We start from the raw sequence: 20,648 nt of genomic DNA, 5'->3' as shown, positions 1-20,648 counted from the left end.
AGCACCGACGTTAGAGGTACATTATTGGGTCCCATTGTCTATTTGTGGCCATACATGTGAGATATCGGTGGTCACACATGTGAGATATCGGTGGCCACACATGTGAGATATCGGTGGCCACACATGGGAGATATCGGTGGCCACACATGGGAGATATCGGTGGCCACACATGGGAGATATCGGTGGTCACACATGGGAGATATCGGTGGTCATAAGAAAGTTCATCAGATATTTCTCTTGATCGTATGTGCAGAAAAATAAGGTATTGGTTGTGTCAAAATCCAGCTTGCCAAATACTTTCCTCCCTGTTTTCACCTTTAGGGGGACACTGGAGCCCCCTCATGCTCATTAGATGTTCCAATAGAAATGGTTACATCTAGACAGTACACATCCAATACTTGAGGGTCTAGGTGGGAAGACCATGAGGTGGCAATACAGGACATCTCTCAGATATGTATCAGGAGATCAGAAGGTCAACCACCGATCTCTTCTCCATCCTGAAGTCTACGTGAACAGTAAATCCTGAGTTTTATTAACCCTTTGTAATATTTGTATGGAGAGTCCTCTACGCTGTCCGGTCATGGAGGAGGTTTCAGCGATTCAGGTATCTTCTGCGGAGTAGCCCGGAGTCAGTGGATCTTGTGACAACCGGGAAGTTCCTGATGAATCAAGACCTCTCCCTGAATGTGGTTGAGGAAATTCTGACCTGTATTTGTTACACTGTTGAATCTATGGAATGAATACATCAGACTTGTGAGTCAGAGTAGCTTTCTGTGCCCTGGATAGTTGCTGACTCCTTACGTTGTGTTCAGACATGGTGTTTGCAACGTGTTTTACCAGCAATTGAACATTGTTGCAATGATAATTTTTTTTCCGAATAAAATTCTCCTTGGAGAATGGATTGCTGATTTTAAGCATGCGTTTTCGGTCCGTTTAAAAACACAAGCGTTTTGACTGTTTTCCCCAATTATCTTAATAGATAAACAGGTTGTAAGCAGCCAAACGCATGGTAAACGGCCAAAAAACTGATGCGTTTTTAAACGGACCAAATACGCATGCTTAAAAACCGTACCAAAAACGCCATGTGCGGCATCGCCCTAAGGCTGCAGTCACACATGGCGTTTTTTAACCCGTTTTTGGCCCGTTTTTAAGCAGTCCGTTAAAAAACGCATCTGTTTTTGACCGGTTTCCCCAATTATCTTAATTAAAACCGGTCAAAACCGCATGCGTTTTCTAACGGACTGCTTAAAAATGGCCCAAAAATTCAAAACGCCACGTGTGCCACCAGCCTAAGGCTTTTGCCCGGACTTCTCTGGTTTGGGGAAACTTATCCACTTGCTGGCCACATTTCTGGAACAATCTCGTAGGACAGGTCCTGCACCGAAACCCGCAGTGATCAAGTAAATTCGGATCACGTGGCCGGGGTTGGTCCCGAAACTGCGTTTAACACATGGACCATATTTTCTAGAGCAAACACGTTCATATCTGATATAAATGTGTGTTACACACGTTTTATGGTTGACGTTTAGAAGCCAAAGCCGGGGGAGACTTATAAATGGGAGAGAATGTAGAAGAATCAGTTCATCCAAAAACCTGAGCATGTAATCTAAGCTTTAGTTTGTCACTTTTGGATCTAGTAAGGGCTTTGGCATCGGCCTAAGGGTCTGGTCACATGGGATATACTCACCACTGATCAGTATCTTCACCACAAGCTCTGGACCCACTACATGTTACCCTCCTCTGTGGGTTTTGGACCTCACCATGACTTTGTAACAGAATAGGCTTCTGCAGGACAAGGTTTTCGTCCAGTGTTGAAATTATTCTGAAGAAACCATTGGCGGCTCTTCTGTAAGTTCCTTATTTTTGTTTTTCTTCTTAAATTTTCTACCACAGACAGGAAAGTGTTGACCTGAGACTGTGACTTTAGGGACTGTGGACCTCTGGCTCCTTCTTCTAAAAAAGTCTTGTGCTGATCCCCACGTTTGTGACCTGAAGAGATCTTATTGGACATATTGATCCACCTGGTCTCTCCTCCTCATCCATCCATTGATCCCATACATAAGATGTCCATGTTGGGTGTCCTTTTTTATAAAATCTTGCACTGATCCCAACTGACCCCTCCCCAAATGTGATCTTGGTAACCTGAAGAGATCTTGTTTGTAAAATTTGGTCTCAACACCCATCCATTGCACGTCCACGCTGGATATCCCCTTTGTTCCAAGGGCAGATCCCTTTGTGTCCCCACCCATAACATCACCCATAGAAATCGCCAACTATTTTGTAGTCTTCTGGTTCTGTTTTTTAGCTTGGGGGAACACCTAGTGAAATCATTGAGGGCTACGAAAACGCTAAAAACGACGGTGACTAGCCTTTATGGAGGTTGTGAGATATAGACAATCCCTTCTTCTACAAGGGATCACTAGAAGCCCATTGTAAAGTATAACCCATCGATCATCGCTGTGACCTATGGAAAGAGCTATCCGTGTTTTCCTGCAGCGCCTCCACAGGGGAAACAAAGCATTACACAGTTTTCAGTGGGTGGTCTGTGTAATGTAGGACCGGGCAGGTCCTGCAGAGAGAAACTCTCTGCTATCTCGTCTTTCAGATGAGTAGAGGGTCACCCATAATTTTACTCAAAATTTCCTAACCGAGAGCAGGGATATCGGTTTTCTAATCTTGTCCTATGAGCGGCTGTTCAATCTGGGGTAGCTCAGAAACGACCTAGGTTTAAGAAGATGGTAAATCCAAATTGGGGCGGGTGTGTGTTGGCGCACCCAAATCCTTCCACCTGGCGGAACAAATTGCGCTCAACACTTTATTCGTTAATGGACATCTAGCATCAGTTTGACGCCTTGTAGACCACTAGACCTCGCCTGCTCGTTCTCTTTAACAGGTATCGGACCTGTTCTTATTATAAGCCGGGGCGGCACGATTTTCAAGAAAAATAGTTTTTCAAAATCTGCAAATTAGCTGGTGGCGCACAAGATTCTGTCGCCTAAGCACCTCCCAGCTCCAGAGTCTTTCAATTTATGGACTCACGACTTTGTCCTAGTCTGCCATGGTCCCGCCCGAAGAACTTGTAGAAACATAAAGCTCATGCAGAGCTTGCAGAGAGCCAGTCACGTCACATGTCTTTCTGCACGCTCTACAGGTGGGACAAGCTGGAGCTCTGAGAGTGCGGGGCATGATCTTTGTGTAATGCCTTTGTATGTGTGTTGTTGGTAGCAGCAGGACTGTGAAATATGGATATATGTTCCAGGATTGTAGCTGGACTTGGAGCACACTGGTTCATGACAGTATTGTATGTCTTCACTGGAAACCGCACGGCTCGTCCCCTTTGCAATACTACTGTACTACTACAGCAGTGCCTCATAGCAGGGGGGGGGGTGGCTGTGATATCTTCAGTGTAGTTTCCTTACATTACTTTCTGCAGTGTTGGGGCTTATTGCAAGGAAGACTATTGTGCATTCTGTAGGAACAGCAGCAAGGTAGTTACTGATCCTGACACAACTGTCATTGCTATATGCAAGGCATTATGAGACTTGTAGGAAACTTCACATCAAATGTGAATGCAATGGATCAAAGGCCAGTGAAGATTTTCCCTTACAGGCAGTTGTGAAGCCAATTCCATTATGTAGCTTATTGCTAATTATCCTTGTAGCTTCACATTATGGCTTAGAGCAAGACAGATCAACAACAATTTACTGCTTCACAATAATCTTTATTTATAAGGCGCCATCATATTCCGTGGCTCTTTACAAATGATGTGGGACAGACCTTGCAGAGTAATAACAGTCATATGTAATGTTGTCTGCAGCAACTATTTTTGTGCCAGTGTGAAAGTTACCAAAAATATCTAAACTGGAGAACCAAAAGAGGAAGAATAAATTTGGATTGTAAAATTGTGGGATTTTTGAGATTTGGCAGCTGACAATAATTATAGTGGTAAATGTCTGATTCTGCAATATATATATGGAGATCCCCTACTAACAATGTCTGGAACAACAACTACTTAAATAATGCAATATGTGCAAGAATATAACTACTATAATACTACCCCCTATGTACAAGAATATAACTACTATAATACTGCCCCCTATGTACAAGAATATAACTACTATAATACTGCCCCCTATGTACAGGAATATAACTACTATAATACTGCCCCCGATGTACAAGAATATAACTACTATAATACTGCCCCCTATGTACAAGAATATAACTACTATAATACTGCCCCCTATGTACAGGAATATAACTACTATAATACTGCCCCCTATGTACAGGAATATAACTACTATAATACTGCCCCCTATGTACAGGAATATAACTACTATAATACTGCCCCCTATGTACAAGAATATAACTACTATAATACTGCCCCCTATGTACAGGAATATAACTACTATAATACTGCCCCCTATGTACAGGAATACTGCCCCCTATGTACAGTAATATAACTACTATAATACTGCCCCCTATGTACAGGAAAATAACTACTATAATACTGCCCCTATGTACAAGAATATAACTACTATAATACTGCCCCCTATGTACAGGAATATAACTACTATAATACTGCCCCCTATGTACAAGAATATAACTACTATAATACTGCCCCCTAAGTACAAGAATATAACTACTATAATACTGACCCCTATGTACAACAATATAACTACTATAATACTGCCCCCTATGTACAAGAATATAACTACTATACTACTGCTTCCTATGTACAAGAATATAACTACTATAATACTGCCCCCTATGTACAGGAATATAACTACTATAATACTGCCCCCTATGTACAGGAATATAACTACTATAATACTGCTCCCTATGTACAAGAATATAACTACTATAATACTGCCCCCTATGTACAAGAATATAACTACTATAATACTGCCCCCTATGTACAAGAATATAACTACTATAATACTGCTCCCTATGTACAGGAATATAACTACTATAATACTGCTCCCTATGTACAAGAATATAACTACTATAATACTGCCCCCTATGTACAAGAATATAACTACTATAATACTGCCCCCTATGTACAAGAACATAACTACTATAATACTGCCCCCTATGTACAGGATTATAACTACTATAATACTGCCCCCTATGTACAGGATTATAACTACTATAATACTGCCCCCTATGTACAAGAATATAACTACTATAATACTGCCCCCTATGTACAAGAATATAACTACTATAATACTACCCCCTATGTACAAGAATATAACTACTATAATACTGCCCCCTATGTACAAGAACATAACTACTATAATACTGCCCCCTATGTACAGGATTATAACTACTATAATACTGCCCCCTATGTACAGGATTATAACTACTATAATACTGCCCCCTATGTACAGGATTATAACTACTATAATACTGCCCCCTATGTACAGGATTATAACTACTATAATACTGCCCCCTATGTACAGGATTATAACTACTATAATACTGCCCCCTATGTACAAGAATATAACTACTATAATACTACCCCCTATGTACAAGAATATAACTACTATAATACTGCCCCCTATGTACATGGATATAACTACTATAATACTGCCCCCTATGTACAAGAATATAACTACTATAATACTGCCCCCTATGTACAAGAATATAACTACTATAATACTGCCCCCTATGTACAGGAATATAACTACTATAATACTGCCCCCTATGTACAGGAATATAACTACTATAATACTGCTCTCCCCCCTGGATGCTCATACTGGATAGCTTCTCTCTGTGTTTGTTGGTCACAGATGGTGGATTCATCATTCTTGAGGTTACATTGAGGGGAAAGTGACAACCAGTTTGGTCACATTCCAGGTTTGATGCTGTGGTGTCACATTGTGTGTTCTGTCTTATTTCACATAGTAACATGATGATGGATACAATGGGGAATAAAGTAAAATATGTGAAGTTTGAGAACTGATCTTTGCTGGACATTCCATGGTACAAAGCTCTTCTCCGCTAGTAATATTGGGTGTAATACAATGACTCACGATATGGCGGCACGTCTAGTACATATGGGTTACCAGAAGTATTTACCTGCCCCTGTACAGCTTTAACGACTTTTGGGGAAAGCGAAAATCTGGAGAAAACATCCTTAGATCCCTTATACCTGATGCAATGCACATTACAGAGATCACAGAGATTTAGAAATCTGTCTTTCCCATGATGCCTCAGCACAGCATCACATGGGCGGACGGACTGTATGATCTCTGCCTGCTGGGAGGACAGTGTGGTTATTATTTTCATTATTGCTGTGTGACCGGAGCCTCGGCAGCAGTAGCTCTGAAGGTTTATACCCAGTGATGTGAATTTCTTTCTTTCCTGATACTTTGTTGCAACAATGTATCAGTGCATGGAGAATGTGTAATACTGAAGTCCAGTAGGTTGTGGTAGGGAAGGATAATTCTGTATTAGGAGGTGTCTGAATATGTCCACACTCTGTATCTGTGGATGGAACTGTGTGTGGAGGTCACGATCTTTTGTAGGAGAAGCGGCTCCTGACATATTCATCATCACCACGAAGAACGTCTGCAGATTCTCCGAGTCACCGATGGAAAATAATTGCCAAAATTTTCTGTGTATGAGTAGCACGGCCGTCATCATGTGACACGGAAAGGCACAAGTGACGCACATTAGTGATGGATTTCAAGGGCTTAGATGTCCAGCATTGTATATGTCTGTACGTACATCACATGGGCTACGTGGATTCGCTGCACAGATCTGCAGCCAGTGTTAGGAATTTATGTGGATGGTCACGGCTCTATACATGGAGGTAGTGGCCATCACGACACACCGGCACCGGATGATAGGAGTACTCCTGAATAGTGCGCTGGAAAGTTGGGTGCTGCCAGCAGAATCTGTGCCCCATAGTGGTAAAGTAGTATCAGGCCATCGAGGAGCAACACAGCAGTTCTTGTGGTATATATCACTGTGATGCAAGGACTCCCATTCCGTATAATAGGGGCATGTGTGTCGCTCGGACAGTTTTCTCTCCCTGTCATCAACATTTGAGGAGAGCGATGACACACGGGCAGCAAACAGCACCTTGGTGTGCCTGAGGCCTTTGGGCAGGAGCGGCGGACCTATGGCACGGGTGCCCGAGCAGTTTCTGTTCACCACACAGGATTCGGAGTATCCTCAGTCCCGGGAACATGCTGCGCTCAGCGACTGGTCCTTGGCTGCCTGGGACTGATGGAGGAGTGAAGAGGTTTGGACAGGGCTGGATTATTTTAGGAGCTCCTACTTCAGGCCCCCACGTTTCATCTGGTTTTAGGGGACCCTGGAAAGATGCTGCAGAATAATCTGAATTTCCTCTACTTCCTAAACTCTGACCGCCATTGCCCTTTTTCATTTTTGGTTTTGCCCATTTTTACTCCCCTCTTTTATCAATCCATAACTTTTATTTTTCCATGTACAGAGCTGTATGAGGGCTTGTTTTCTGCGTACTGGGGGTATTTAATATTCCATGCCTTGTATTATATTCAAAGGACCGTATAAACCTGGTTATAAAAGGCATGTTCCCCCGATCGGAGGTGCTTGAGAGTTTAGGTCCTGCCAGTCCAATACAAAGGCACGTGTTCTGGCTCTGTGTCTGGTGACACCTTGGCAGGACCTGAGCCTGGTCTGTAGCTTCCTGTACCCTTCAATCTTTGACTATTCTCTGGGCTGGAACTACTATTCGAGGCAGAATAACCTTGTTGCAGTGAAGCCCAGATCCCTGTACAAGGGTTAAAGGGTTAAAATGGACCCTTCCACTTGTATTATCTCCATGTCAAGCCTATTGGGAACCGCACATGTCCACACCCCTCTGCGTGTTATACGATTGCCAAATCTCCTGTAACAAATAATGATGTTTCTGCTCACTGACAGAAAGCAGAGTTCTTCTTTTCAATGTCTTAGAGTTCCTTCTCCTGCAGGCGCCGTGCATGTCACGGATAGTGAGACGTCCAAATATATAATGCCCCTCTGTAGGCTGCACCTGCCCCTCTTCCCGGAGACTGCAGAACCTCTTAGTTACTCAGAAGAAACATTGTAATATGTTCCAGGTTCCACAGATGAGTCTTACATATTATATGGGTAATAAGGAAGTGCTGCCGGCGCCGGCAAGATAAACAGGGCGTCATGCTGCTGCATACAACACAACAGGGTCCGTCTGCTGGAGGTAATCGCTCACTGCCCAGCGACTACAGAGTGCGTCACCCATCTGCACACACACCCTGAATGGCAGTCATTATTCTGTAAGCTACCAGCCTGACCACCAGATGTAAGGATTGGGAGAGAGCCGACTGTCAGTCACCAGATGTAGGGATGTGGGGGAAGGGAGCAGGCCGCAGGGCACTAGATGTAGGGATGTGGAGTGAGGGAGCCGACTGCCAACCACCAGATGTAGGGATGTGGAAGGAGGGGACAGGCTGCGGGCCTCCAGATGTAGGGATGTGGAGTGAGGGAGCAGGCTTCGGGCCGGCAGATGTAGGGATGTAGAGTAAGGAAACAGGCTGCGGGCCGGCAGATGTAGGGATGTGGATGGAGGGAGCAGAATCCCGGCCGCCAGATGTAGGGATGTGGATGGAGGGAGCAGAATCCCGGCCGCCAGATGTAGGGATGTGGATGGAGGGAGCAGAATCCCGGCCGCCAGATGTAGGGATGTGGATGGAGGGAGCAGAATCCCGGCCGCCAGATGTAGGGATGTGGATGGAGGGAGCAGAATCCCGGCCGCCAGATGTAGGGATGTGGATGGAGGGAGCAGAATCCCGGCCGCCAGATGTAGGGATGTGGATGGAGGGAGCAGAATCCCGGCCGCCAGATGTAGGGATGTGGATGGAGGGAGCAGAATCCCGGCCGCCAGATGTAGGGATGTGGATGGAGGGAGCAGAATCCCGGCCGCCAGATGTAGGGATGTGGATGGAGGGAGCAGAATCCCGGCCGCCAGATGTAGGGATGTGGATGGAGGGAGCAGAATCCCGGCCGCCAGATGTAGGGATGTGGATGGAGGGAGCAGAATCCCGGCCGCCAGATGTAGGGATGTGGATGGAGGGAGCAGAATCCCGGCCGCCAGATGTAGGGATGTGGATGGAGGGAGCAGAATCCCGGCCGCCAGATGTAGGGATGATGCCTCATATTAACCCCTGCATGTCCGGTTTTCATAGATTATGTTAAAAAAAAAAAAAATGTAATCTTCATTAAAAATCTCACATTCTTTACCTTCATCTGCCATTCAAATTGATGTCTCCATGGTAACAGACTACAAACATCTGTTGCTGCAGAGATACCACTGTGTCTATATACATGTAAGGGGCAAAGGGGTATTTAAGTGACGTGGGATAAGTAGCTGAATGGCCATGGGACCGGGAATTTGTTGTTCCCCCCCCCCCCCCCCCCACTGCTCTGTTGTGACCTATAGACGGTCTGCTTGGTGCTCAGTCCCTTCCTGCTGCAATGTGGAGTTTAGCCACTATACAAGGCGCGGCGCTGTGCTTGGTGAAGACTTAGCAATAATCCAAATCCTGTGGTCCCTGAGCGATAGCGATGACCAGTCCTGAGGATAATCAATGGCCGGACATCCCTTTAATCCCATCAGAGTAGAAACTTCTATGGGACGTCCTCTTTAAATGACACACTCGGCTCTGCTACATCTGCGTGTCCTCAGGTGTTAGACATCCAGTCCTTCCTGTGTTGGCTCTGTGTAGCGTTACACCTGAGCAGGTTACAATGTTTTCCTTGCTTTGTGCGGCCTGACACATGACACGGACAGCGCTCCGCACCGGATCGGAAACTGGTTCTAGGAAATCGTATGCCCCACCTCTTATACGGCTAATCCAGGACCACCCATAGACCACGGCTTCATCCTACTGACCCCCCCATCACCGGCTTATATTATACCCTGTATTCACTGCTGCGATCTGCTGTATCTGCATGTTCATCCTGAGCCTCCTTATTCAGGAATAAGATGCCAGGACTGCAGTAAGGACTGACACTGCCACAGAGACTGCACTCATTTCAGTGACTGAATAGTCTATCTAGCGATTCTCACAGCACAAGGTGAATTGGGGACTCGTTTTAGGGAAAATTCCCTTTTATATGTTTGTTTTTGGCCCCGCTGTGTTTGCAGAGTGATAATAGGAGCGGCTTATGGCCGTTATCTCCTATCTGTAGGATTAGTGGCCACATTGCGCTGCCTTCCTGCGCTCCGTGTGTAAATCGTAATGCTCTTATTTATGAGCCAAGTGTGCGTGTGTATGGAGGAGGTCAGGAGGAATAGCTGCCTGCTCAAACTAGTTTAGGCTATAGCTAGTGAAGGAGTACGAGTGGCGTAACGCTACAAACAGCAGCAGGACACCACAATGTGCTGCAGCAGGACACCACAATGTGCTGCAGCAGGACACCACAATGTGCTGCAGCAGGACACCACAATGTGCTTCAGCAGGACCTGAAAGAAGAGGGAAATCTGCTGCAGAGATTTATTTCATAACAATAAGGGTTCAGTATTCCATGGTCAATAGTCAGAGCTAAGAGCACAGCAACTTGTAGAAGCTACAATCCTTAAATATAAATCCATATATCACAGTCCTGCTGCTACTAACAACATACACAAAGGTTTAAAGGGGTTATCCGAGTCTTAAAAATTTCTTATGGCCGGGCTGGGGAGGGCTATTTAAAAATAATAAACGTGTACTTACCTCGTCGGGCGCCGCGGCCGGTCTTCTCTTTGGGGTGATTTCATTACAAGGGTGCACAGGGAGCTTCCCCGACCATCTGCCAGCGCTTACAACGCTGAGAGATCGGGACGGATGGGAGGAGCCGGCCACATCGCGGACCGGAAGTTCCCTGTGTGCGGCTTATGTGCCCCTGTAAACAAACAGGGGCACGGATCGAAGGGACATCGGCGGTGCCGGAGGAGGTAAGTACATGTTTATTATATTTAAATAGCCCGGCCCAGCCCGGCCATAAGTAAATTTTCAAGCCCTTTTAACCCTTTTAATTCTACGTCTAAATAGGGAAAATACATGACACTGGCTGCACAGAGCACAGCAGTGTGAGGACACATCCATAGTGCACTTGCAGAAGCTACAATCCTAGAATTTAAATCTATGTATCACAGTCCTGCTGCTACTAACAACATACACAAAGGTCTGTGTCTCTCCAGGGATAATACCTAACACTGTCTGCAGAGAACAAAGAGCACAGCAGTGTAAGAAGCTGCAATCCTGCTGGAAGACTCCATTTAGGCAAAGCATTCCTGCTATAGAGAGCGGTGGTGCTCGCATTGTTTTGTGTGGGTAGGGAAGGTAGAGAGTGCAGGTAAGTACAAAGAAAACCTGCTGTCAGATATTGGGGACCTGCAGCTTTAGAGAAGATGTTAAAGGGAACCTGTCATCAGAAATTGACCTAATAAACCACTACCAGTATGTTTGTCAAGCAGCTGAACACCTTTCAGATTGTGTTTCTTTCATGACTCAGTGTGATGTCATCATCCAGAAAATCTACTTTGAAGGGAGATGTCAATTAGTTGTATAAAGTCATGGAGGTGGAGACTTTAACACTGAAGTCAAGCTCTCCCTGCCTCAGGAAGCCCCTGTCCCTGCATCCAGGGACATCAATAATCAGATCTCCTGAAGTCCGATGTATGATGTCAACCACAGAGGAGGGGGCGCTCAGTGCTCCTCACCTTGACCTCAGGGTTAAACTCTCCGCCTCCTTGACTTTATACAACCAATTTACATCTCACTTCAAAGTAGATTTTCCAGATGATGCCATCATACTGGGACATGAAAGAAACAATAACTAGAAGGTGTTACGCTGCTTGACAACATACTGGTAGTGGTTTGTTAGGCCCATTACTGATGACAGGTTCCCTTTAAAGTATAGTTAAGACGACCCCCCCCCCCAACACATATGACATCACTTTGTATAATGTTTTTTTTTGTACTTTAACCCTCAGGTCGCCCAGAAAGGATTAAGAAGCCTCCGAGCGGTGGAGCCAGAAATCGCTTCTGTATTTGTCCCTCCTTTTGATTCCAAAGAAGAAACTCCGAGCTCGACGGCCGCACAAAGCTCCTTCCAGAAGGTGGCGAGGAGGCGATCGTTCCGGAAGAAGAAGGAGAGGTCCAAGGGGGAGTCCAGGACTGGGAACCACGTGGAGCACGGAGAGACCACCACCGAGGAGATCAGTGTCCCCAAAGACATCGACCTCATAGGACTCCCCCAGCTCTGCTTCCCAGGTATCGGGGTCTCACGTAAACGGCCGTCACTTGTTACATTGTAGAACTCGGCAAACGGCGCAGGAAATATTTATTTGGGTGTCGGAGCGGCTGCTAAAGGAGTCGTCCTGGAGGAAAATACCAGTGTAAACAGCTCACTCCACGGGCATTAGCTTGTGTAAATCTGCAGATGCCTTATACTTTTCACAGCTGAGGATTTGTTACAATTATGTCCTGTTTACACAACCCTGTGTCAGGTAACACCGGAGCGCAAACCTCTCCCCTGTCCTGACACACAGATGGCAGAAGGATATTGTAGCAAAAACCCAGCTGCAAGAAGCTTTCAGGCTGTGGATTTACACTGGATAGCTCTATTCACTGACTGGTAGCAGAGCTCTTAACATTGAGAAGGGTAGAATGATTAAAGGGGATGTCCCCAGATTTTAAGTTATTTCAAGGGATTTAGGAATGGGATTAGGTACAGGGATGTCTGTGACATGCTAGATCCTCCTATCAATGTGGTAGAAGGAAACCAGCAGACTTTTTGGTGCAGCTTTGACTGTGATTGGAGAAGAAGACAGGAAGTGACTTGTTCCATGTTTGGTGCTGTGTTTTCCTAATATATCGTGTTGTCTGTTTCTACAGGGGGGCTGCAAGTGACCCTAAAGCCTAAGGAGGAGCACTTCCACTTCCTTATATTCACAGATGTTTTGGGGAACAGGACATACGGGGTCGTGGCTCAGTTCTCGAGGTCTATTCAGGTACAGCTCAGCTCTGTAATTACCACTCCTATAATATCCATTCATTAAATGGGATAATTACGGCTTTCACCCTCCTTGTTTAGACTTGCATGAAAGATCCAGACGGTTAAGGAAAGTTTTTATCGTGTGTTTTTTGTTTGCTTTTCTTGCTTATATAGAACTTTCTTATCTCTACAGGATGCGTTGGGACTGTCCAATGGGCAAGCGCGATGGGACAGCGCACTGAAAAGCGACAAAACCTACGAGGCGTATGTGCCTTACGCCATTTGTGTCATATCCAGATATCCTTACTACAATGCCTTTAAGGACTGTCTGTCATGGTAAGGGGGGGGGGGGGGGGGGCAGCTGTGGACAGAAGACTAATGACAGTCTAGATGATGGTCACACATGGGATCCTGTTGTAGCCTCTCATTGCCTGAGCTCTGAATGTTGTGCTTATTATGCAGTGCACTGAAGAGGGAACCGCCATGGGGTCCGACACAACGCCACCATTGTTCCGCAGCATTGCAGGACATTCTGTTGCTGTTCCCTTACATAGATACATAAGGAGACATCTAATAGGGGGTCTTGTGTGACCAATATGTTGATGTATGTGATATAGAGGCTTGAAATCTGTTCTATAATTGCCCCCCATGTCTGTGTCTTTATTGAGAGTTGTAATTCAATCTATTTAAGTGACTGTCCATGTTTAAAATGTGTGAATATTAGATGACGGGGTTCTACTGCTGAAGCCCCCTTACTATCTGTTGTAAGTCTGTACCTTCTCCTCTGGAGGACTAATATCCACCATGTATCACATAGCTGTCATGCAGTACCAAATGTCTCCTGCAGTGGCCACTGTAGGGAAATGCTGCAGGTCCAGCAGATGAGACCTCTGGACAATCAGCTGATCACTGGCAGGTCCATTATAAGTAAAGGTGGGACAATCCATATGTAATTAATTTCTATGTTTTTTTCTTCTCTGACACCGTTCGCAGCCTCCTTCCACATCTGAAGTCCAGCAGGAACATCACCCTTGATAGGCGAATTAAGGAATTTGCTGCAAAATTAGCCCTGATTCCGTGTCCCCCACCCGGACCTCTCCATCTGGTAATGACCTCTACATAAAAATACTGAGAAACTCTTATATCTGTGCCCACACACAGTGCAACCCAGTCACAGGTGCTAGGAGTGTACCAGTACTTCATATCAGGAACCTATACTCTGTGCAGGCACCCGTACTCTAGTCACATCAAGAGCTGCATTATTTCTCACACCCCGACTCTCATGGCTTCCCTGTAGGTCTTCTGCATGCAACCTCTGCAGATTGTATTCCCTTCAAGAGAAGATCTGGAAAGCCCAGTAATAGACTTGGACCTTCACCTGCCCTTCCTCTGCTTCAGCTCTAAACAGGTGCTACAGGTAAGTGACCAGCAGGAGGGGGGGCAGCTTCACTGATTGCAGTGTACAGTATAGCACAGAGCAGATGGCACGGCCATGCCCACATGCAATAGTCCATAGGCGCCCATAGCAGATCTCAGGACCTATTCACACAGCGTAAGCCTTGGCCTCCATTGCAGGACACAGTACTACAAGCCGCACTCCTTTACTGCCCGTAAACTCCACCAAATGTTCATACGGACACATGAAGAAGCCCTTAGAGTGTATTCATACAGTCGTTACATACATTATCACCCTATTATCTAGTGAATAGATCCCTACAGTCATAGTCTGGTTATACCCACAATTCAGTGTTTTGTGCCCCTGGTCCTGATATCCAGGGAGCGGAGTTATCGATTTCCATTAAAAAAAAAAATCAGATACCCCCCCCTTAAAATTTTCCATAACTCCGTGCACCACCCGTATTGTGTAGCATAGAGACTTTCTTACAATTTGTTTGACCAAAGGAAGGCGTGGCCTTGAGTTGAGAGGTGTGGCTTTTGACAGAAGGGGCGTGGTGTATGTTGATTTGAAGAAAAAATAAAAAATAAAAAATACCCCATTGTGCCAGAATTTTAAGGACATCATGTACGGTCTCTCCTCAGATCATGGGCTGCATCCTGACCGAGCAGAGGATTGTCTTCTTCTCATCAGACTTTGCCCTGTTAACCCTTGTGGCTGAGTGCTTCATGGTCTTCCTGCACCCCATCAAGTGGCAGCACACGTTTGTGCCCATACTCTCGCACCACATGCTGGACTTCATCATGGCGCCAACCTCTTTCCTCATGGGCTGCCACCTGGATCACTACACGGAAGTCTGTATGGTCAGTCATCCGTCTTTCCATTATGTCCTATCACATTTCACTCCATCATCCGCAGGACTACAACTCCTAGCAGATCCGTACTGCAGTTCCTCAACAGCTGGACAGTCACAGATCATGGGTCAAAGTGAATCTCTGATCACTATACAAATATACAGACCTTTCTTATACTGATACAAAGTTGCAAACCTCCTTCTGAGACGTAACATTTGTAGTTAATGTTCTCACTACCTGCAGCCACTAGAGGGAGACCAGGAGCGAATTGTAGACTGTTTATATATTGCACAGTATTCATGATGCTCCGGAGCTCCCCCTAGTGGTGGATGTGCAGTAGCCAGTATCTATGTCTCTGTCTATTATACATTTCTGAAATTATACAAAATCCTGAAAATACATTTATAAAATGTGCAACTGTAACCTTTCACCAGCTAAAAATCACATTCCTGGTGACAGGGGAAGCGGTGGCTACACATCAATGTCTGTATGAGTAATATTGTGCAGTCTGGGTGTATTCTTATAGCTGGGCTTCTTCTTCTCACACTGCTGTGCTCCTAGCCCCGTACATTTAGCTGCTCCACAGCTCCTCCCCTTTGTTCTGAATAAAAGGAGAATATCAGTTTTCAGGTGGAATCCTACAGCAGTCACTGAAAACAGTGCACAGCAGTGTGAGGACACATTCTCATTGCACCTATTTAAGCCACAGTCCTGGAATATAAATCCATATTACACAGTCCTGCTGCTACTACTTATAACATACACAAAGGTCTGATTACACATCTCTCCAGGTTCAATAATTTACAATTGCTGCAGAGAACAAAGAGCACAGCAGTGTGAGGACACAACACCAGTGCACTTGTCCTGGAGTATAAATCGATATTTCACCGCATCTTTAACAACATACTTAAAGATCCAGGGACCATACCTAACATCGGCTGCAAAAAAACACAGAGCACAGCAGTGTGAGGATATGATCTAAGTGGACTTGGAGAAGCTATAATCCTGGAATATAAATCCATATTTCACAGTCCTGCTGCTACTAACAACATACACAAAGGTCTGATTACACATCTCTCCAGGGACAATACATAACACTGGCTGCAGAGAGCACAGAGCACAGCAGTGTGAGGTGTGATTACACATCTCTCCAGGGACAATACCCAACATTGGCTGCAGAGAGCACAGAGCACTGCAGTGTGAGGTCTGATTACACATCTCTCCAGGGACAATACCCAACATTGGCTGCAGAGAGCACAGAGCACTGCAGTGTGAGGTCTGATTACACATCTCTCCAGGGACAGTACATAACACTGGCTGCAGAGAGCACAGAGCACAGCAGTGTGAGGTCTGATTACACATCTCTCCAGGGACAGTACATAACACTGGCTGCAGAGAGCACAGAGCACAGCAGTGTGAGGTCTGATTACACATCTCTCCAGGGACAGTACATAACACTGGCTGCAGAGAGCACAGAGCACAGCAGTGTGAGGTCTGATTACACATCTCTCCAGGGACAGTACATAACACTGGCTGCAGAGAGCACAGAGAACAGCAGTGTGAGGTCTGATTACACATCTCTCCAGGGACAATACATAACACTGGCTGCAGAGAGCACTGAGCACAGCAGTGTGAGGTCTGATTACACATCGATCCTGGGTCAATACATAACTCTGGCTGCAGAGAGCACAGAGAACAGCAGTGTGAGGTCTGATTACACATCTCTCCAGGGACAATACATAACACTGGCTGCAGAGAGCACAGAGAACAGCAGTGTGAGGTCTGATTACACATCTCTCCAGGGACAATAGATATAACACCAGCTGCAGAGAGCACAGAGCACAGCAGTGTGAGGTCTGATTACACATCTCTCCAGGGACAATACATAACACTGGCTGCAGGGAGCACAGAGCACAGCAGTGTGAGGTGTGATTACACATCTCTCCAGGAACAGTACATAACACTGGCTGCAGAGAGCACAGAGCAGAGCAGTGTGAGGTCTGATTACACATCTCTCCAGGGACAATACATAACACTGGCTGCAGAGAGCACAGATCACAGCAGTGTGAGGTCTGATTACACATCTCTCCAGGGACAATACATAACACTGGCTGCAGACTGTGGGGGTCACACCTGCTGACAGGTTCCCTTTAAAATCCCTTTGGAGAACAGTGCATGTTTTTCAGGAGCTTTTTTTGATTTTACTGCTTAGATGAATGTGTTTAGTAAATGCATTAAAACTCAAGTGGGTTTTACAACATAAAATGTGCTCGTATCCTGATGGCAGATGGTGATGTGTAGCTGTTAGAGCCTCCGGAGCTGCGCTCTCCCTCATCCTCTGTGACGCACATTATTGGTATTGTTTTATAGTTAATAGTTTCCTGACTCTTTGTGACTCTTTATGTTGGTGACCTCTGTCCTGGAATGATCCCCTCCACCCCCCTATGCCCTGTAATGTACCGTAATACTGTGATTACACAGCAGGGAATGTCCTGTAAATATATGAGCACATTCCAGGTCATAAATGGCGTCTGATGTAAACAGCAGGAATTTAAAGGGGAATCGCAGAGGTGATTGTAGGAAGACGGCAAAGCCCAAAAAATGCCGCCCACTGGATCAGCACCTGAGGGTCATAGGTAGGACTGTCACAATGTATCTTTATTCAACCTATCGGATTTTCCAACAGGAAGGTGAAGATTTAATATTGATCGATATTGATAATGGAAACATCTCATTCGCCGGGAACGGTATGGACTCTGAGGTCAGTGATGTCCCGGACCTGCCGGTGCTGGCCGCAGAGAACTTTATATGCAGGTAAGTGATTCCCTGATTCTACATATCTGCCTGATGTTCTGCCTGGGTCATCTCCATCACTGATTGTTCTGTATCACTGACCCACAGTATGGAGAACGTGCAGCTTCACTATGACCTGGAGCAGTCTCATCGCCCGACAACCCTGGACATCGGAGAGCAGAGACTGCGGAGACGCCTCTGGCAGCACAACCTCAACAGCGAGATAAAGGAGATCGCCCTGCAACTCATCGTGGACATCTTCAGGTACATGCAATATATGTGCTGACACTACCTGTACTGATCCTGAGTTATTATACCCAGAGCTGCACTCACTATTCTGCTGCTGGTGCAGTCACTGTGTACATACATGACATTACTTATCCTGTACTGATCCTGAGTTACATCCTGTATTATACTCCAGAGCTGCACTCACTATTCTGCTGCTGGTGCAGTCACTGTGTACATACATGACATTACTTATCCTGTACTGATCCTGAGTTACATCCTGTATTATACCCCAGAGCTGCACTCACTATTCTGCTGCTGGTGCAGTCACTGTGTACATACATGACATTACTTATCCTGTACTAATCCTGAGTTACATCCTGTATTATACCCCAGAGCTGCACTCACTATTCTGCTGCTGGTGCAGTCACTGTGTACATACATGACATTACTTATCCTGTACTGATCCTGAGTTACATCCTGTATTATACCCCAGAGCTGCACTCACTATTCTGCTGCTGGTGCAGTCACTGTGTACATACATGACATTACTTATCCTGTACTGATCCGGAGTTACATCCTGTATTATACCCCAGAGCTGCACTCACTATTCTGCTGCTGGGGCAGTCACTGTGTACATACATGACATTACTTATCCTGTACTGATCCTGAGTTACATCCTGTATTATACTCCAGAGCTGCACTCACTATTCTGCTGGTGCAGTCACTGTGTACATACATGACATTACTTATCCTGTACTGATCCTGAGTTACATCCTGTATTATACTCCAGAGCTGCACTCACTATTCTGCTGCTGGTGCAGTCACTGTGTACATACATGACATTACTTATCCTGTACTGATCCTGAGTTACATCCTGTTTTATACTCCAGAGCTACACTCACTATTCTGCTGCTGGTGCAGTCACTGTGTACATACATGACATTACTTATCCTGTACTGATCCTGAGTTACATCCTGTATTATACTCCAGAGCTGCACTCACTATTCTGCTGGTGCAGTCACTGTGTACATACATGACATTACTTATCCTGTACTGATCCTGAGTTACATCCTGTATTATACCCCAGAGCTGCACCCACTATTCTGCTGCTGGTGCAGTCACTGTGTACATACATGACATTACTTATCCTGTACTGATCCTGAGTTACATCCTGTATTATACCCCAGAGCTGCACTCACTATTCTGCTGCTGGTGCAGTCACTGTGTACATACATGACATTACTTATCCTGTACTGATCCTGAGTTACATCCTGTATTATACCCCAGAGCTGCACTCACTATTCTGCTGCTGGTGCAGTCACTGTGTACATACATGACATTACTTATCCTGTACTGATCCTGAGTTACACCCTGTATTATACCCCAGAGCTGCACTCACTATTCTGCTGGTGAAGTCCCTGTATATGACATTGAGGGACATATAGCATTTTGCTGCAGTGCAATCTATGAAGTAATGGGTGGCATATTCTGCTGGAGATGTGACGTGTATGATTCTTGCTCTATGGCAGGGATGTGAAGGCACACCTGAACTACGAGCATCGGGTGTTTAATAGCAGGGAGTTCCTGAAGACAAGAAGTCCGGGAGACCAGTCCTTCTACAGTAAGGTAAGTCCTCACGTGGCTGCAGATCCTGTTCTAAGGGGCTGAGACAAGATCTCTAGCTGACAGAGGCTTCTAGAAGAATTCTGTGGAATTTCCCAAGAAAGTGATAAGAAAACATCCTCCATGTCACATTCCACAGCGAGAGACACAAGACGGATAGGAAATGTCATCTGCTTTGTAGATTTAAAGTGCCCAGAATTCCTAAATGAAACTGTGAGTCAGTGCAGAATTCTGAGTCATTTCATTAAATATCTTTGTAGAAGCTGCAGTTTTCTTATTTGCATTAAAAGGGAACCTGTCAGCAGGTGTGACCATGCAGACTGCAGCTAGTGTTATGTATTGTCCCTGGAGAGATGTGTAATCAGACCTCACACTGCTGTGCTCTGTGCTCTCTGCAGCCAGTGTTATGTATTGTCCCTGGAGAGATATGATGTATAATCAGACCTTTATGCGTGTTGTTAGTAGCAGCAGGATTGTGATATATAGATTTATATTCCAGAATTGTTCCTTCTGCAAGTGCACTGGGGGTGTGTCCTCACACTGCTGTGCTATTTGCAGCCACTTAGAGAGGTGTGTACTCAGACCTTTGTGTATGTGTTTAGTAGCAGCAGGACTGTGATTTAGGATTTATATTCCAGGGTTGTAGCTTCTGCAAGTGCACTGGGGGCGTGTCCTTACACTGGTGTGCATTAAATTACACCGCAGCTTTTGCCCTCTGCTTTGAATGACATCTCATATATTCAATACAAGCCCCTTCACACAACACATTG

At 45.4% G+C, this 20,648-nt stretch overlaps 1 protein-coding gene across 1 annotated transcript in view; it reads left to right on the top strand.

The window, feature by feature from the left end:
* DENND3 (DENN domain containing 3) overlaps window positions 1-20,648 on the top strand; it is a 44,268-nt gene that overhangs the window by 1,523 nt on the left and 22,097 nt on the right. Inside the window, exons 2-10 of the mRNA XM_072151103.1 lie at window positions 11,981-12,260; window positions 12,885-13,000; window positions 13,178-13,320; window positions 13,978-14,089; window positions 14,282-14,401; window positions 15,025-15,243; window positions 17,921-18,048; window positions 18,136-18,291; window positions 19,785-19,881. Of these exons, the coding sequence (XP_072007204.1) occupies window positions 11,981-12,260; window positions 12,885-13,000; window positions 13,178-13,320; window positions 13,978-14,089; window positions 14,282-14,401; window positions 15,025-15,243; window positions 17,921-18,048; window positions 18,136-18,291; window positions 19,785-19,881 (1,371 nt within the window). The remainder of the gene's footprint in view (window positions 1-11,980; window positions 12,261-12,884; window positions 13,001-13,177; window positions 13,321-13,977; window positions 14,090-14,281; window positions 14,402-15,024; window positions 15,244-17,920; window positions 18,049-18,135; window positions 18,292-19,784; window positions 19,882-20,648) is intronic.

The sequence above is a fragment of the Engystomops pustulosus genome, chromosome 5 (assembly GCF_040894005.1).
Source record: "Engystomops pustulosus chromosome 5, aEngPut4.maternal, whole genome shotgun sequence".
Lineage (NCBI taxonomy): Eukaryota > Metazoa > Chordata > Amphibia > Anura > Leptodactylidae > Engystomops > Engystomops pustulosus.
Note: the sequence above shows the minus strand (reverse complement) of the source record. Positions and strands in the feature narration are given on the sequence as shown.